General features: G+C 39.1%; 2 protein-coding genes and 1 long non-coding RNA gene across 5 annotated transcripts in view; 1 reads left to right on the top strand and 2 right to left on the bottom strand.

Annotated features, from left to right (window-relative positions):
* LOC124177813 overlaps positions 1 to 10,886 on the top strand; it is a 41,826-nt gene extending 30,940 nt beyond the window's left edge. For both annotated transcript variants that reach the window (XR_006869667.1, XR_006869668.1), the window contains exons 3-4: positions 5,688 to 6,031; positions 10,471 to 10,886. This is a non-coding gene — a long non-coding RNA (uncharacterized LOC124177813). The remainder of the gene's footprint in view (positions 1 to 5,687; positions 6,032 to 10,470) is intronic.
* A 1,651-nt stretch (positions 10,887 to 12,537) lies between these two features.
* On the bottom strand, positions 12,538 to 15,860 carry LOC124177812 (cyclic AMP-dependent transcription factor ATF-2). 2 transcript variants are annotated; one of them, XM_046560645.1, is made up of 7 exons: positions 15,480 to 15,860; positions 15,273 to 15,366; positions 15,041 to 15,189; positions 14,414 to 14,766; positions 14,104 to 14,326; positions 13,710 to 14,034; positions 12,538 to 13,629 (listed from the first exon to the last, which is right to left on the bottom strand). In XM_046560645.1, the coding sequence occupies exons 1-7, from the start codon at positions 15,528 to 15,530 to the stop codon at positions 13,220 to 13,222; spliced, it is 1,605 nt and encodes a 534-aa protein (XP_046416601.1). In that variant the 5' UTR covers positions 15,531 to 15,860; the 3' UTR covers positions 12,538 to 13,219. The 2 variants fall into 2 exon arrangements, with proteins under 2 accessions (XP_046416601.1, XP_046416600.1); XM_046560644.1 differs by having other exon boundaries at positions 13,710 to 14,037; positions 15,480 to 15,858.
* Positions 15,861 to 16,428: 568 nt separating this feature from the next.
* On the bottom strand, positions 16,429 to 17,554 carry LOC124177389. The gene is made up of 3 exons (XM_046559718.1): positions 17,184 to 17,554; positions 16,825 to 17,119; positions 16,429 to 16,711 (listed from the first exon to the last, which is right to left on the bottom strand). The coding sequence occupies exons 1-3, from the start codon at positions 17,515 to 17,517 to the stop codon at positions 16,429 to 16,431; spliced, it is 912 nt and encodes a 303-aa protein (XP_046415674.1). The 5' UTR covers positions 17,518 to 17,554.
* Between the last annotated feature and the right edge of the window lie 737 nt (positions 17,555 to 18,291).

Genomic DNA, 18,291 nt, shown 5'->3' with positions numbered 1-18,291 from the left:
TGGTCCGCGATCCATACGGATGCACGACGGATATCTTGAAGCAGCACAAAATTGCGATATAGATGTGTGTATATATATATACAGGGAGAGAGAGAGAGAGAGAGAGAGAGCGTGCAAGAGTGTACGTATGGGTGGCATACGTGTAGAGGAGAGCAGAAGGGCGGAAGACTCGTGCTCTTGTTATATACTTGGGAGGAAAGTATCTACGACTATCGGTATACACGTATACATATGTATACATTTTATACATATATATATATATATATATATATATATATATACACGCGATATCTTTGAACGATCAAAAACACTCTGGTTAATCAGATTATCTGACCTCGACTATAAAACGCCTTGAAACACTTTACGCAAACCTTCGTATCGTATCGCACCGCACCGCGTTTTCCGTAAAGTGATGTAAAATCATATACATGTATATATATATATAATGATAATTTTTACGAAAAATTGTTTAAAGTAGTGCGAAAAAATAATATATGAATAATAGTGACGAAGTTTGCCCATTTTTATTTATATATATATATTTTTTTCGATGATTTTCGACAGTATTTTAGAAAAAGTGTGAAGAGAAAATTGAGACGATCATTTTTTTTTCTTCTTATTACGTGATTCAGAAAGTTTAACGTCAAGAAATTTTTCTCATTTTCGTGATAGTATTTCCGATTGTTTTTTTTTTATTATTATTAATTCTACTCTTATTAAACAATGGTTAGATTTATTTTTCCGATAGAAACGTAGCTTCTGGTTATAAGGTTTCATAGAATTTCCTTTCGTAGATTTTATACGGTCGACGACCACTCGCCGCCGAGGGGTGTAATTAAACTCGGAAATTAATAACAAACTTATAGTAAATCAATAAAGCGTTATCTGTATGTAACGATACAAACATGATACAACTACATTATTTTCAGTATGCGAGTGTGCGTATATGTAATGAAAAATAATGCTACGTGGTGTGCAGGAATTGACTAGAGAGGAAAATGAAAATAAAAAGGTGTGACAAATGGGATGAAAAGAAAAAAAACAACATCAACAAATAATCGTTACTTTACTCGCCAATATTTTTTACCCTTGTTTATTTATCCTACGTTATTGCGTCATGTTGTTCAATTATTATAACAGCCGCAGACTCTTTTGCCGAAAATTCTTTCGACGCGAAAATTGATTGAAAAAAAAAAACAAGAATCAAACACTACATCGAATCGATTGTTCAATACCATTTTTACTTTTCATCATTTTTTTTTTTTTCTTTTAATTTTAACGAATCTTGAAGTATTCGAACGAGGTTCTCATCGCGGATGGTTGTCGAACAAACCGACAGACTCCTCCATTTTCACGTCTGATAAAAAGTATCGCGGAAAAATCGTTTTTCCGAATTATCGTTTCTACTATTTTCATCGTTCCTTTTGAATTCCCATGTCATGTACGCTATATTCCACGATACGAAGCTAGAGAGAATTGCGTCCATATCTCGCAGCCCGTATATTCCCAAGCTTACGTACACGTATGTACATAAGACTCGTAGATTGAAAATGCGCCCGAGTTTTCATAGCCGACGGCCTGCTGCACCGGGTCAAAGGTGAGCCAGGTTCTGACACGGAATGATAATGAGGCGCCCATTGTATTCGAATGTATCTGTATACATATATTCACGTTTCTTCCTCACCGCGCTACCGTGTACCCGTAATGTACATACATCCATCCACTTTTCATGGTTGTTTCTCCCTCTCTCTCCCTCTCTCTCCCTCTCTTTCTCTTTTCCCCCCATTTTCTTTTCCTCTCATTACTTTGTCTCTTTTCATTGTCTATTTTCACCCAACCCTTTCTCTAATATTTCTCATCTCTTTTGCACGTAGCTGACAATCGTATTTTTTTTTTTTCTGTCGTTTTTCACACTGCGCAGGAAAGTTTATCGCATACGACACATACTTCGTATATTTTGCGCATGGCTACATCGTGTATAAGAAACGAGAACACTTTTAGAATTAAATTAAATTATACGAAACACGTTCTTTCGTTATGTTGAACATTTCGATTTAGGCAGTTTTTTTTAGAGATCAAAATCCATACGCCGAGTGTGATGAAAATTTGATGAAAAGTGAAGGAACAACAAACGATTGTTCGAAAAATAGAGACGAACGATCAAACGAATTCCTTTCAAAGAGAGGGGGAGAAAAAATTGAAGAAGCAAAAGCGTGTATTGTAATATAGAAAAAATGAAATTCCGCAAGACACGGGGAAGTTGAGACACGACGAATAGAATTACCAATGCCCGCGGATTAATTCCAAACGCGATCCTTTTCGATCCACCTCCCCTTGTCTTCGAGAATTTCATTTTTTGTCGTATCTCACGAACTATTCACTTTGTAAAGAAAAAAAATTTTAAAAAACTCCCGACAAAGTTGTACATTTTCGAATAAAGAGTATCTGAGTTGAAACAAACAAACGTATGATTTGATTTTAAAAAATTGATCCATCCTCCACAGCGTCGCCGGTTAGAATACCGAAATGCGTGAAAAAAAATTCTTCACGTCTCCCCCTCTGAGCCATTGTACAACCCTTGCATGCCACATTTTCCAATTGTACGATTAAGTCGGCTGAAAACGTAAGGCGTGTTTTAAATTGGGACACCCAGTATATATATAATATAATATAATATATATATATATATATATAAGTAATTAAGGTCTGCGGGAAATATTTAGACTGATATATTTCTCGAGGATTCACACTGATTACGGCAAGAAGCTGCGAACGCGGTTTCCTCCGTTATACGTAATATATATACCCATACGTCTATAGATACATGATATACCTGAACCTTACACGGTTACTATACGCTTGGGTGCATAAACTTGGAGTAAACGATTCTGCATACGTGGACGCCTCCGTTATACCCGACACGTAAATGTATGTTATGTCTATACATAACACGCGTGTACGTACATAGGCAGGTGTAGATAAACTGCAAATAGAAATTATTGGCACTACGGTTTTCCGCACATTACCGGCTCGTTAGTGACGATATATTGCATCCTCCTCTCACCTCCCGATTCCTCCTGCAACAATTTATGCGCGCGTGTGCGTATCGGGTTCACTGTTGCCTGATAATAACAATTATCATTATTATTATTATTATTCTTGTTGCCGTTGTCATTAAATCGGGCTTTCTCAATTTATTCGCGTCTTTCTTTCTTTTCTACTTTTTACAAAAAATACGGTATCGGGTTTGAATAAAAAAAAAAAAAAAAGAAAAGCAAAACTTCTCAGAGACAATATTAATCAATTTGATTAAAGATTACACCGTGAAAGTAGTAAGATGTTTAAGCATGATTTTCAAACTTGTCATAACGTGTTTCTTTGTATTCGATAATGTTGCTCTCTGTCGAATCGGGTCTGCTTAAGCTCGCGGCCGAACACCTGTACGTTAGGTGTGTAAACAATATAATGAGAGGAAACGTTTTAAATTTCATTCTCGCAGCTTGAATGGCAGCCCGCGATACAGAGGTAATTATTATCCGCTGGAGGGTAAATGAACACGTATAGGTAGGTATTCGCATGTGTGATACGTAATGTATTGTATGCCAGGGTTCGTGATATTTAATCAAACAATTGAAGGCCCGAGGCTGACTTTTATGAGCCGGAATTGTACAACGTTTCCAAATCGTCGATCTACGATGTTACTTATGCGTACGTACGTGTTATACGTAAATTCGTTTAACCAATTTATTCCAGTTTCTTCTCTCTTCAATCACCTCCTTATTTTGCACCGTATATTTTATTTCATCTTTGAAAAGAAGGGCGCGTTTTCAGTGAGGCGTGACATTTTATATGTACAATATATATATAAATATATGTTCGTATATACATACGTGTATGTAATGTCGGTAGGCGAGTATATAAAACGAGCTTTGATGTGAATTCAATTAGAAAATTATACGCTACGTTTATTAACCCACCCTTAAAATTATACCCGCAAACGCCGTTTGAGTTGAAATATTTTGCACGACAATTTTCACCGAGATGCGAAAATAACAGACTACGTAAAAAAAAAAAAAAAAAACAAGGAGAGACAAAAAAATAAAAAAAGTAATGCAAAGACATGGGTTGCGCGGATGAAATTACTCCTCGTTATAGTCTACAATTTTCCACTGATGTACAAGGGATAACGCGAAACGTCAAATTGTACAAACGAGATCATCGAAATTGGGACGAAAAATTTTTTAATAAAAATAATTAAATAAAATAAACAAACAAGTATAAATAAAACAGAGTAAACAAGAGCACAGTAAATACGGAAAAGAAAAGAATTTTTAAACAAGTTAACAAACTTTTCCTTCCCGTCTTCGTGTATAAATTTATCTCCCAAGCTGTAGATAAAATATAATCGTATAGGTATATATATATATGTGTGTGTGCGCGTGTGTATTTGAAGAGGTGCAACGGTCGGAATACGGGATCGCTGTATAATACGAAGGGCCGTGCGTAAAAGCAGACCGGCTTTCAACGCTGACAAAGAAACGCTTCGAACCTTAATGGATCACTACATCCTCGCTAAAAGTCTCCGTCTCTATCTCTCTGCGGCGGTATCGTCGTCGTTGGTATTTAACATTCTTCTGGAAAGGAAAACGTGCGAGCGAGTAGCGAGTGAAGTGCTGTTTTGTTCCATCGACGGAAGCCGCCTCCTCGTTGATCGAAATATCAGCGACGATATCCAGAAGCGTTTTTTTTTTTTTGTTTTTTTTTTTGTTTTTTTTTTTTTTTTTTGTTCTTTACGTAACCGTACGTCTCGAACGGAGTAATATCGCGGAAAGAATTTTAACGAACAAAGAACTCTCGGTATGTATACCTCTACATATCGTATGTATATTCTCTGCGTGATTATTTCTATACGAATTCACGATGACTCGAAGTTTCCCTTCTCGTTTGATCGGTTCTATGATACTTTTCTTTTGATATCGATTTTTTTTTTACGCGTGTGGAGTAATTATTTTTATCGCCAGAAAAATTTGTCACAAGGAATAAGAATCCTGAGTTGAACACGTCCATATTAAAAAGTATAAATGAGAGATGAGACTTTCGCCAATGTTCTGCGTCAAAGTTTGCGATTCGTAAACTTTTGAGTTACATGTTATTGTGCTTACGCAACTTTTATAATAAGATAGTGGTTTATGATTTTTCGAGTCGCTGATTACGGATGTAAAATCAGATTTTGAAAATTTCAAATTTGATCGAGTAATTTGTTGAAAAAACTCTAGGCGGGGATTTTTGAGCTCGCCGTTTGGGTTCGCCATATTGAAATTTCAATGCCTGATTTCAGATTCGTAATCAACGACCCCAACACTTGTAATTCATGTAAAACATGTACATGTCTAGTGGCGGAAATGAATTATTCTGTAAAATTTTCACATTTTTTTTTTTTTTGAATCAATTTGTTTCTAACAGTAATAATTTACGTTATATCGCAACGATTACTCTCGATTATTGAAAACCTACTGGTATACCATTGGAAGTAGCAAAAACACCGCAAAGATATATGCTGTCAAAGTTTTCTAAATATACAAATAAATCCATTATTTGTACAATAGGTTGTAAGGATACTTACCGCTATAATCGATCTGTAAATAAGTGGCTAATTCGCTAATTTATTCATCTCTGATTCATTGCAGTTTGAAAACGTGCGGCGAAGCAGCTGTCGTTATAGTCGAAGGCTGGAGCAGCCTGCGCTGCATGGACCTACTACAAGAATATAATTAGTTTACCAAGAACGAACGGACGACTGGGCCCTGGTTATAGTTCCGCGTGCCTGAGTGTGCGTGTGAGCCACTTGAGTCCCCCCCAAAGGCGAAGGAACGGTCCTCGGCTTACACCGGGCAAGCGAGTCGAGAGCCAGGGTCGTTTCTTTTCTATCAGAAGCTTGAACAGCCACGGACTTTGTCTCGGAAACACGTGCGTGTCCCTCCGTAGCGAAACCGAAATTCAGGAGCAGAAAGAAGACCTTCGACGATGCAAGGTATAAAATACTGCTCTATACGTATAAAGAAAAAAAAATGTTAACGAGTCGATTTGTAAGTCTGTGGAGATTCCTCGAATCCCAATAGCGAATGAAAAATGAACGAAAGGATTGAATAAGCGAGGGAAAGAATTCGAACAGCGAAGTAACCGAGCAGCGTGAATTCCGTGAGCATCTCTTGGTCGCCTGCATCATCAGCACGGGATTGAATTTGATCCGCTCTAATCTCGGCGGTGTTGAGTAACTCGGTCCACCGGCAGAGGCTGGATAACAGCGCGCAACGAGACGCCTGCCATATATTGCTGTTCGATGCCGCCGAAGCGGCTACTACGAAATCCATTCGAGTCCTCGGACGCTGCTGCGGATGCTGTCTCTGATCCGCACCGCATCGCCTTACGCTGGAGAAAAACGGAGCAAGGTCGGTCCGCCTCGGTGCAACGGAGAAGATCGACTGAGGTCCCTCCTTCCCCCACCCCTCGGCCCTTCGCTCGTCCGATTCCGTCGCTCGTCGGCGCTCTTCGCCCGCTCGACTCCACCCTCCGCTCCTCATTCACCCGCGATCGCTCCTCAGTCGATGTTCCGAGCTCCGAATCGTTGCGTCGGTCAGACGCGCTCTCTCGCGCGCCTTTTTCACCATTGCCGAATAATCGAGAGATTAATATTTGGTTATTTATTCGTTTTAACTTTAACGCAACGGAATTAAATTCCCGCGCAGCTTTTGCTTTTTTACGATATTGTGATATTCAGTGTGTTCCGTGTTCAATCAATCCCGAAGCGAATTAATTGAACGTGCTTATAAGATTGCCTGTGAAGTGGGGAAATTGTTTTTCATGAAACCAAAATTGACGGTATGGTGTATTTCGCGTCATTTTCTTTCTGTTTCATTTTTTATTTATTTTATTTGTTTTTGATCCGTTAGATATTCTTCAAGCTTTTTACAGCTTTTCGCGAAACAGGCTTACGGGTAACCAGGACAGGCGAGAACGCGTGTCTGTCTGGCTGACAAGTGGGGCGAACGGTGAGCGGCAAGACGGTGGATTTATATCGTTGGTTTTATTTCTGTATTTGTAGGCGCGGTGTATTCCGCGTTTTGGCCTAGATATAAAAATAAAGAAAGTATAGTAGTCGCGGTGTGTTTGCCGCCTCGAGGCTCTATACAATTCTGCAAACTCAAGCCAACCGAACTCCGAGGTATTGTAAAAATTCTCCGTATGCTCGCTTCTACCGAACGACGACAAAATCCGTCAGAGCCGCCGACGCAGTTGCGAAAATTTAATCGCATCATTTAGTTTTCTCTGTCAATAAGAATTTTTTCTTACGTATTCAACGCCCACAATTCGTGAATTAATTATTTTTTATTCAAATCATTATCATTGCTATTGATATTATTAAGAGTAAAAAAAATCTCATTTCATTCGTTCCGATCGACGGTTATAACATAAAGTATATTCAAGCTAAATGATCGACAAGTGCAGTTAATTATTGAATAAAAAACTTATTAAACTTGCTCATTTTTATCCTGGTTCAGTATTTTCAGTTTCACCGAATTCAAGGAGATTCAGCCTGCGTATGACTTGAAAGAAAAAAAAAAAAAAAGTAACCGTTTCTGAACAGTTTTATTCAAGTCGTGAGAAGACGCAAGCTGCATATGTCGGAAGTCTCGTGTGGTCGTCACACAGGGTATAGCGGAGTGTAATAAAAATATATCAGGGAAGCCGCGCATTAGCTGCACTTGTTTCAAGTGGTAGAGCATGTAAAACAGACGTCGTACGTAGCGTTCGTCGTATAATAAACGCAATGATGTAACTCTCTTTCTCACTCTTTTCTCCGCTGCATTCCGTTGTGTTAGTTTAACGAGACGCTGGTGCTTCGCATAATCCGAGCTCAAATCGTATTGTCACGCTATTTAATATATTTACCTCGAAGGCAATCATATTAATTTCATCCCGGGATATGTGATTAACGATCTCTTATTCAGCTACGTCGATATTGGGAACAGAATAATACACTTTGTGATATCCTGTAATTATATAAAGGCAGTTTTTCAAAGTCAAGTTGACGGAATTAAAAATAAAACATGGAAGACAATTTTGGAAATGGTTTAAACGGTTCCATTTCTTCTTCTTGTTTTTTTTTTTTTTTTTTAATATGAAATGTATCGATGATGAGCCAAGCTTTATACATTCGTGACGGAAATTGAATTTGAAAATAAGATAGGGGCAAATATCCCCGATTAAATCGTGCCCGGTCATCGTGGTGGGCTGGTTATAGTTACTATTTGAAGCCAGATACGTGGCGATAAATTTTTATATTCCAACAGCGCGTTGATGCTCGGTATTAGATTTCTAAACTCCAGAGCGTCTAAATCTCTAGATATGCGTAGACGCGCAACGATACACGGCCAGGCAGCTGGCTTGGATCGAAATATCCTGCGCACACAATATAAAAGAAGCCGAGATCCCTCTCTTTCTCTCTCTCTCTCTCTCTCTCTGCCTCCCTCTCTTTCCCTCTTCGTCTTTCAAGGCTGTATGTATACATTCATCCACGTATATCTAGAATGGGCAAATATTGCGCATTGTGTAATATCACATTTGGACTTTCGTCCCCAGGTCTGAAGTAATTCGTCGAGACGCGACCCGTCGCCGTTAATATTGCCATTACATGTAATAGTCGTAGCCATTTTTCCTCTTTTTTTTTTTTTTAAATTCAGTTTATTTTTACCTCCTTCTCGCTATTCTTCTTATTCTTCTTCTTCTTCTTCTTCTTCTTCTTTTTCTCACATCCTTTTGTAATTCTCAATTCCAACGTCTGGACGAAATTCCATAAAATTGTTACGTCACACTCGCAGCGTGCAATTAAAGATTGCATCGTATACCCAAAAATGCACACGTCTACATTAACGTCGATTAATACAAGCTCGAATTAATTATCCGCACCCTTGCGGTATTTTTTTTTTTTTTTCTTTTTTTTCCTCTTCACATTAAATTAAATCTGAGTCAGAGGTCGGGTAAATAATATTTCTTTTCTTTTTCTTTACCCGTTTCCTTTTGAAACGCAAGGCTTGTGTGCGCGCGTGTGTGTTCATATCGAAATTTCCGGTCCCTCAAAGGCCTGCTGCTTGTGTCTCTGCCCGCCTGCAGTTTCTTTTCCTTTTTCTCCTTTTATACAAAGCTGCGGACTGCAGCTCTCTACCGACCTTATCATTTGGTCGTTCTTATCTCTCTTTCTCTCTCACGTATACACATACAGATATGTCGGCGATATTTACTGACCGAGCACCGATAGTGTGCACAAGACGACGACGTAGATATGCGGTGAAAACGAGAGCGATAGAGAGAAAAAGAGCTACGCTCTCGTAAACTTGGGACTCACGTTCCACAACGCGATATGTATGTACCAATTGTTAGATACCTAAAATTCTAACGGCAGAGATTTTATCTATTATCGTTTTAATCAACCGTTACATTTTTTCCTATAATTCAATCATTCATCTCCGTCGGTATTCATTTTTCAAATATCGCGATTTTTCCATACACTGCATCGTATACCTGTAATTCCTGTACGGAATCCGAAGTCCCGTAAAACCTCTCGCCGCGTCGCGACGCCGGGTTCGATTATTTATACCTATTTTGTAACCCCGCTTTGCACAGCCAGATCAGAGTCCGTCTGTCCGATGCTGCTGCTGCTGCTGCTGATGGTCTGGACTATGGCAGCGGTTCCCAAGCCGCGGGTTGCGTTAGCAAAACTCGTCAAACGATTGAAATTTTATTTTATTTTACCAGTTTTTTCCATCATTCGATTGTGTAGAAAATTTTCAATCTATTGGTCGATCTGTAATCAGAACATCGTATGTCACAGTTATTCACGTAGTTCAATTGGTAAAGGAAGAAAAACTATTTTATGCAAAATTTTCGCAGAATGTTGTGTAATTATTTCACCCCGTTGAAAAACTGAACCTAGCAATTCGTGCCAGTTTGATTTAAAAGTGTTGAGCATCGCATTACGCTATAAATAAATTACGTTTCATTATAGGTATATACTTTCAGTCGTATCGACGGTTAATAAAATGCCGTTGTCTCGTTCTATGCACGAGTAAAAATATTTTATTAATGAATAGAAACAAAAAAAAAAAAAAAGTCCTACTGTACAAATTCATGTTAAATATGAATATTCCACGCGCGCGGAATAAAATATAACTGCTAAAACAAACTATAAATAGTTCGATGTGTTTTGCATTGAAAAATTGAACTGAGCTGAAATAAAAAGTAAATCGATTCAGGAAACAGTATCGATATTTATCAATTTTCAGTTCAACACCTAAACTTCGCTCATTGGTATATCGCATCACATAATTGTTAATTTATTTGCATAACGGCGAATAGATAACGATATGATAATGATAACGTTATCGTGATTAAGAATTTATATACGTGTTGCAGAATATCCAGCGGCTCTCATCGGTCGTCTTCATCGTTTCGACGGCGATATTCTCTCCTGAATATCCGTACTACGTGCGCAAGTGAATAACTGCAAAGTGCCCAAAGTCCCTTATCATTCTCTAGCCCGGTGTTAAATGTTCGATACCTACTGGACGGAGAACTGATAAGGGCCCGCGGGATACGAACTCATCGTGGGAAATTTTTCAATCAATCTCGAATCAATTTTCTCTTTAGTTACTTTGATTATTGGTAATCGTATTTGTCTTTTTTTTTCGCAGGGCGTGAAAAAGAACGCCCACGTTTTGTTCACGTACACATAATTACACTTGTACTCATGCATATAAAAAAAAAAAAAAAATAGAAAGAACGAAAGAAAATTCATAGAGAACAATCGACGACGATTTAAGAATTTCTCTGCAGAAAATTGGACGGGAAAACTACGAACGACGGTATAATTGAGAACGCGTTTGCCGTGACCGCGAACCTAGAACAGTTATAATATCTTTTCTTACATGCCATTGTAAATAAAGTATACATATGATAATAAGAGGATGAGAGAAACGAAGTCTTAAGCAGTAAGAGATTATCTATCGTTGAACATTGTATGCCAACAAGAATTTGTACTGGGTTGGCACGCACAAAGGTCGAGTAAGTATAGAGATTGTTTAAAACTCACAATTTTTCTTCCTGTATTAAATAAAGAAAGAAACGGGAAGAGTTCGAATTTTAACGGTGCATCGTTATTTCGTAGCGGAATCCAGGAAAGTTATTCGTATCCCGAAACTCGTCAAGTAAATGTGTGTGTGTGTTTTTTTTTTTTTTCGACACGTGTTATTATTCCCACGTTTCCCGAATTTCAGGGGCCAAAAAGTGCATGGTTGAGATACTTTGGGTAATTGCGAAAAGAATGAGGAGTAAAATGAATCATCGCGAGACTGATTCCATGCAATATTGAGATCGTTAGACGAGACCTAGGAATTACAATAATTTCGTAAGCTGTAACTTCGCAAGTATTATAAATTTCGACTTTGTATCATATGTATGTATGACAGTAGCGATGAAAGATTCACCGCGACGCGCTATCATAAGAGCGAAACTTCGCGATTTACAAGTCAATGTCAATTCAATCCGTATACGGATTGATGAAAAAACAAACTGTGTGATAATATCGTTCGGTGTATAATAATAAGTACAGATTCGCTGGATTGAAGAATAAAAATTGATCACTGCGTTGTTCGCTTGCTCTTATCTCTCCGACTCGCTTCATCTACTTGATTTTTTGCGAATAGTAATTTATTGTTGCCGCAGCGCGTTGCGATATAAAAAGAGAACGAGAACCGAGGGCTTTGAATCTGATTCATCGTCGGATACGAAATCCTTCGCCTTCTCACGTACGTCGCGATCGGAAAACGTGTACGTCTACCGAGATATTTGGCAGCCGCCGAGTTCTGAAGAGGAGGAATAAAAAATGAGTGCAAAAAAGGACTAGTCAGGGCAGTTTGGGAAACCCTGGAGTCATTATTACGACAATCTGCGAGAGGCTGCTTCACAGACTTTATACTACGCTTTCTAAATTGCCAAATCATGTGCATAAGTGAGCAAGTCTATGATATACATATAGCGCAATTTGGTTCGCGGTTATTATTTCGTAATGTTATATTTTGCTTTTCATGTTTATTTTTGATTATTATCCGGTACAAGTTTAAAAAACAATAGAGATCCAGCAGCGTTTCTTCCTTTACCGTACTATTTCTTTTGCGCGAGAATGCCGAACACGTGTTTTGTACTCTTTTGAAGTCTCGAATGTTGTTTGAGGTACGCCGAATATAATCTCGCACGTTTCGCTTATACTGTGTTTAAGAGTTAAGTTCAATAAACCGAAATGAAGCTGAAGCTGGCAGCCAGTGTTAGCAGCCAAATGTGTTCAATTTTTTGAAAGTAGAAAAATGCAGTTCAGTTTTACCCTCACAATTCTATAAAAGTATTGGGCATTAGAGGTATTTAAAAAAATTTTGACTCTCGCACTTCACTACCTTATTCGAAAGAGAACATTTTTTTTTCACGGGAGAATAATGAATGATTACATTTTACATTTCCGTGAATAACAGATGATTTTGCACTTGTATCTAAGAGTTTAATTGAGCGATCGCCGAAGTTTTTGGCTAGTTGTCATTTAACAATTTACAGTGTTTTTCGATTTCAGCCTGACTTACAAAATATTACACGTGTAATTATGTAAACGGAATGTTTTAAATAAACAAATAAATCCCCTATGGAAAGATTTTGAAAAATTCAACCCTTTACCCTTTCTTGATTTCCTCCTTACTCGTACTTTTCCAACTGATCGATGTTTGTATAAAATATGTAATTATTTAGACAGGAGGTAAGTGAATGAACGAGACGTGTATACTTTCATTAAACATAGGTATATTTATTACACAATGTTATTCCTTGCGTAAATACAATACGTCATTTTATCCCTTACGCGTGATTTTAAGTGTCGACAAATCTTGTAAAACGTAAATACTTACGAAGCGCAGATTGAAAAATCGGTTATCGGGATACTCGAACGGAAACCCATCACAGCATGGGGCTGACCGCGATAATCGTGATCAATATCGGCGTCCCATACACGGATGTGTAAATAAATAAATTGGTGAAATCGATTCATTCGTCATTTCACGGGCAAAAAATGTTGTATTTGAAAAATCCAGCCTTATTTCCTGGGCTAAATGCGGCCAAGAATCGTTTACGATCCGGTGGTTTTAGAAGCGGCGTTTTCGATTTCAAAGTTCGGATTCATCCTGATTATCTGCCTTTGACTGTTCTCCGTGAATGTCTCCCGCCTCTCGTTCTGCACTATCAATATCTGCTTCCCCTTATCACATCCCTTACTTATCACCCGTTCAACGTCAACAACCTGAACGGCGGATATGTTTCTCAGAATTTTTGCCTTCTGCAAAAGCGGGGCGGCCGATTTGGGCAGGATCATCGGTTTAGTCGTCGATACTGTTGGTTTCTTTTTCGCCGGTTTACCCCCTACATCCGCCGATATCGCTGACTTCCGTTTCACAGCTGAACCGACAAGGGGCAACGAAGCTCCTTGTACCGTCTCTGCGCTCACCGATATCACCTTTGGCCCAAGAACTATACTGTTTCCTGTAACAAGATACGAGAAGGTAAAAACTGATTGGAAAAGAGGACCAGAACTTCGTTTAGAAAGAACGTCAGGCAATCACCTTGCTCCATCGCTTTAGTCACCGGACAATCCTTGTGCGCAAGCAACAGCGTCTTCAGTTTTGCCACTTCGGAACGAAGAGCACGAACCTCCATCTGGAGCGCAGCGTTGGCCTCATTCACATTGTAGACTGACCTCTCAAGCTGTTGAACCCACGCTTTACGTTTTGCTCTGGCGCGCATCGAACTGGCTCTATTTCGCTCCAAGATATCCAGCTTCTTGTCAGATGGAGGGCTACGCTCTTCAACCAAAATCCTCGGCGATGCTTGCAAGTCCTGACGATGGCTGTCGGAAGACACTTCGTTCTTCTTCAACACTTGCTTCAGCTTCTGAAAACGGTGAAGCCAAAGATTGCTACTAATTTTTTTGGCGGAATGGTACGATTATGTACAAACCATTTTTGCCATAGAGAGCCTAGAGGATGCCGAATTCGTTGTTCTCTTCCCATCAGAGCAATTCAGGGATGGTTCGGTCTTGATGACGACTGTCTGAGATTTGGACTGAATATCGATGGTTGTCGGATTCATTTGAGACTGAGAAACCGGTATCGCTGACAGCTGCATCAGCTTTCCATCCTCGGTTTTTATCAATAGCTGTACCTCCTTGCCATTTATAGAACTGTGATGAAACGAAAGACATTTTATTTCATTTTATTACCCTAAAATGATGTATCCATATTTGAACGCTAGAATTCAAATCGCTTACAGCTGCGGAACATCGTTCTGTTGCCCAAAACCATCGTTCAGATTGATTACAGTAGTTGATAAAGACTCTCCGTCTGCCTCCTGTACAATAATACTTTCCTCAATGCTCGAGTCTCGGGATTCAGTGTCGAGCTCGACCGTCGTTATCTCTTTAGAATTCTCTCCGTGGTCTAAATTTTGCACATCGACATGTATTCTGTTCGCATTCTTTTCATCATCATCCGACGAATCTCCGATATTGATCACTGGCGATTCCGCAATGCCATTCCGAAGCAAGGCTTGATTGTTTGTAGACGGAACGTCTATGTGGGGAAATATGTGTGGTGTGTGCAGAGTATCGTCTGATATTCCCACCTAATGGAAATAAGAGGGAATACACAGGTGAGAAGCTAAGTTATAGTTAATGTTTTGGGCATGGTAATCCATGGTGTCGACTGGAAACTTAAATGAACATATCAAATCATCCAGAAGAAAATTGAAAAGACGTACATACAATTTTTCTGAATTCGTCCTAAATCTCCCATCACTTTACTGATTCTCAGGCTCAGTTGACAGCCCAAGATCTGATGGAATGAGTTTTAATACTTTATCACTCGACGCCAAAGAGAATGAAGAGTATCGATCTTACTTCTGGAACCGCGAGTCCTCCGCCTGTCTTTCCAGCTTCGACAGCTCGTCGGAATGTTTCTTCGAACGGATTGACATTCTGTAGGTCCTGAAAGAGCCCAACTTCTTCGCAATTTCTTATGAACCTGGTTGGCGTAGGTGTCTGGTCAGCTGTTAGGGAACAGGAAGAATAAAATGTGGTCAAAATAAAAAGCAAAGTGTAGACCTAGTCATTTGAATTATCTATACTTTACCTACGAAGACACCGCTTTTGCCGTTTGAGCCAAGGTTGAGTATCATATCGTGTTTTTTTCTATGAACAGTGAGGTGATCCTCGTTGACAAAACTCTGCGTACCGAAGGCGAAGAAGAAACAAGTAGTAAGTGTATATTAGAGAGAAAGTCCCCACACAGTATTGAGGTTATGAGTGGAATAATGAATTGATATCAAACACAAATTACCATATTGCAGCCAGGCGAGGGACAGGCAAAGGGTTTCTCGGATTCACCCATGGCTGTTTGGTAAATATGCTACTTTTTTATTGATCAAAGTTCGTATTGATCTCTCCTAATGTGCTTAAGGTTGACTGCGACAATTCGTTGATATTTAACTGAAGTTCTTCTGTTCCGCTGTTGAAAAATAATGCGAGCAGGCAATTGCTCGTGGATGGAAAGAGCTTGAAGGACCACAATTTACCACTATTGTATTAATTAACCATATAAAACAGAGAAAAAAGAAGATTCTTATCTGGAATATAGCAAGAAGATACAGGTGGGAAAGGTGCACACCCCCACACACACATACATAGGCACAGAGAGAATCACCACTTCTAGAATATCGGACATGGAACACAACTCTGCAGTATTATGAGTTCTAGGCTTGCGTGTTAGATGGCAGAATCAGCAGCTAGGCATGTGGTGTCACAGTGACTGTACAACTCACTAACTTTTCCCGATTTCATTTCACAATAAGTATACAAAACGATTGAGGAAAAAATAATTAGCTATTATTTTACGAGTCAAATAGTTCTGATTCTCGGTATTTTCCTGCCTTAGAGTTTTAAGATTGCTATTTCAATGGATCTCTTTTAATCGACATTGTTCAGGTGTAACATCTTAAACTTATTAAATACACAGTGAGAACTACATTCAAATGTAATGTAATAAAAAGATAAGCTTCTAATTGTAAGTCTAATTAAAAGTACAAGCTAGTGTACAATACTATAATAAATATATTTTACTGCATATATTCAGTAAAGTAAAGACTGATATTGTACTATTGCTAAAGAAACATCACTCTGCTTTGTTATTTATATCCCAGCCAGCTACCGACGGCAATGGCGAATCTTCTTGTGTCGTTTCTGATTATCCTACGAAGAAATCCGTGCGATAATTAAATGAAATTAAGGCATTAGTATTGGTAATATGAGTTACATTTGATTTTAATTTCCCAGGCGAAGGTTACAAGTGCAATTAACAGTCCTAGTATAAGTATCACGAAAGCGGAAAGCAGGGTGTTTACAGCGATTGGTTCAACATGCGGTGGCTCAATCATCCTCTGTGTTTTCCATGATTTTATCTCCATCACTCGGTCAAAATCCAAACGCCATTTTTCTACAATACCAGCCTCGACCAGTTTCTGAACGTCAAAGTTCCAACGGTCTGTCATTGGCCAATTCAGGGTTACTATGAACCTAAAATCACGTTCAATACTTAAAGATTTTCAAATCATCGGTACAATTGGTGGGTTTCAAACTTCTGGTTACTGTATCTTGAGACGATGAATATGATAGAATTAAAAACTTGCGTCGCATAGTCGGATATAATGGGTTCGGAAGCCCTGTGGATAATCGTCGAGTTCACCATCATCGATGGCAACGTTAAACAGTGAGCTAGACAGGCACGCTGTTTTCCGTCACGTTCTATGCTAGCCAGACACTCTTCGGGAAGAAGTTCGTGATAGTGTTCGCCCAGCAGTGGATCATCAATCAAATATCGAAGTGGTCCGAAGCCGTAAAATTCCAGCCCGTGTTCCTTGACCTGTTCGATGGTATCCAGGTTTGGATATCGGCGTGCATACGCCAAAATTGATACGAAACGACCTGCGATGTGATTTGAAACGAGTTTGCATATGCGTACGAGATGATCAATAAGCGAAATACTTACCTCTGAATACCGCGTCGAGAACGATAAAGGCGAGAAAAATTATTCCGAAAGTCAGTCTGTGATTAATGGATTCTGGCAATCGGATTACCGAATTACCGATAACGAATCGTACGGCGTCCAAGAATGTAGAAACAATGCCCTGCGATTTATTGTACAGGTAAAGAACCACGGTCAAGAATAAAGTTATGAGCCCAACTCCGATCCATATCTGTTTAGCGACAAAAATGTTCATCCATTGCGGGTAGAAGCCGGTAATACGAGATGCAAAGCATATCGCAGTCGAGGTGTGGGGATAGGTTGCTTCGAGACCAGGCAAATGTTGCAAGTGATGCATGTCGGCCACGATGTGGGACAGCCCGTAAAAGAGGTCTTTCAATTCCCCAATGTACGAGCCATTTTCAAGCAGCTGCCCATAACGATCAGTTTCGTTGTTGTAAACCTGTAAGCGCATGCTGTACAATATTTTATTACCAACTTCGACGAAAACTTGAGGCATGGAATATTACCAGGAAAATCATTACCTCAACGACGTCGAATCTTAATTTTTTCGCAAGTGCCTGGAGCGTGAAACCATCCGTACCAATAAATTTTTCAACGCCAGATTTCGTCTCATCCAAAAGTATCTCAGGACGAATTGTGAACATACTTATCGGGATGACGTATCCGTCGAGGTTTAGAGTTTTATCGAAGTACAAATCTTTGCAATCTTCAAGGGACTTCATCTCGGTGAATTCCTGTTCATAGACGTACCAGGGGTGATTGAAATTTCCCGCTTTTAAAGGAACATTGATGGTCTCTTGAAAAATCATTCTCCACGGTTGCGTGTGATCGGACGAGTATGGATTATAGGTGTACAACTTGATTCTAGCGGATTTTAACGAGTCTTCTGTAATCTCGGACGAGCACAGTATCACCGTGTTGAGAATCCAGTGATTCCAAATAACTCTGAACACCTCGTTGCAGTCAGCCACATTGCACATGCTTTCTGTGAATCAAGTATTACAACCCTTTACTTCACGAAAATAATTGAAAAGGTACGTTAGGATACATATAGTTGATAATATGAATAAAAGCGAATGTAATATGTTGCAGATACTTGGTATAATGA

The sequence above is a fragment of the Neodiprion fabricii genome, chromosome 3 (genome assembly GCF_021155785.1).
Source record: "Neodiprion fabricii isolate iyNeoFabr1 chromosome 3, iyNeoFabr1.1, whole genome shotgun sequence".
Lineage (NCBI taxonomy): Eukaryota > Metazoa > Arthropoda > Insecta > Hymenoptera > Diprionidae > Neodiprion > Neodiprion fabricii.
The sequence above is the reverse complement of the archived record's forward strand: the minus strand, read 5'-3'. Positions and strand labels throughout refer to the sequence as shown.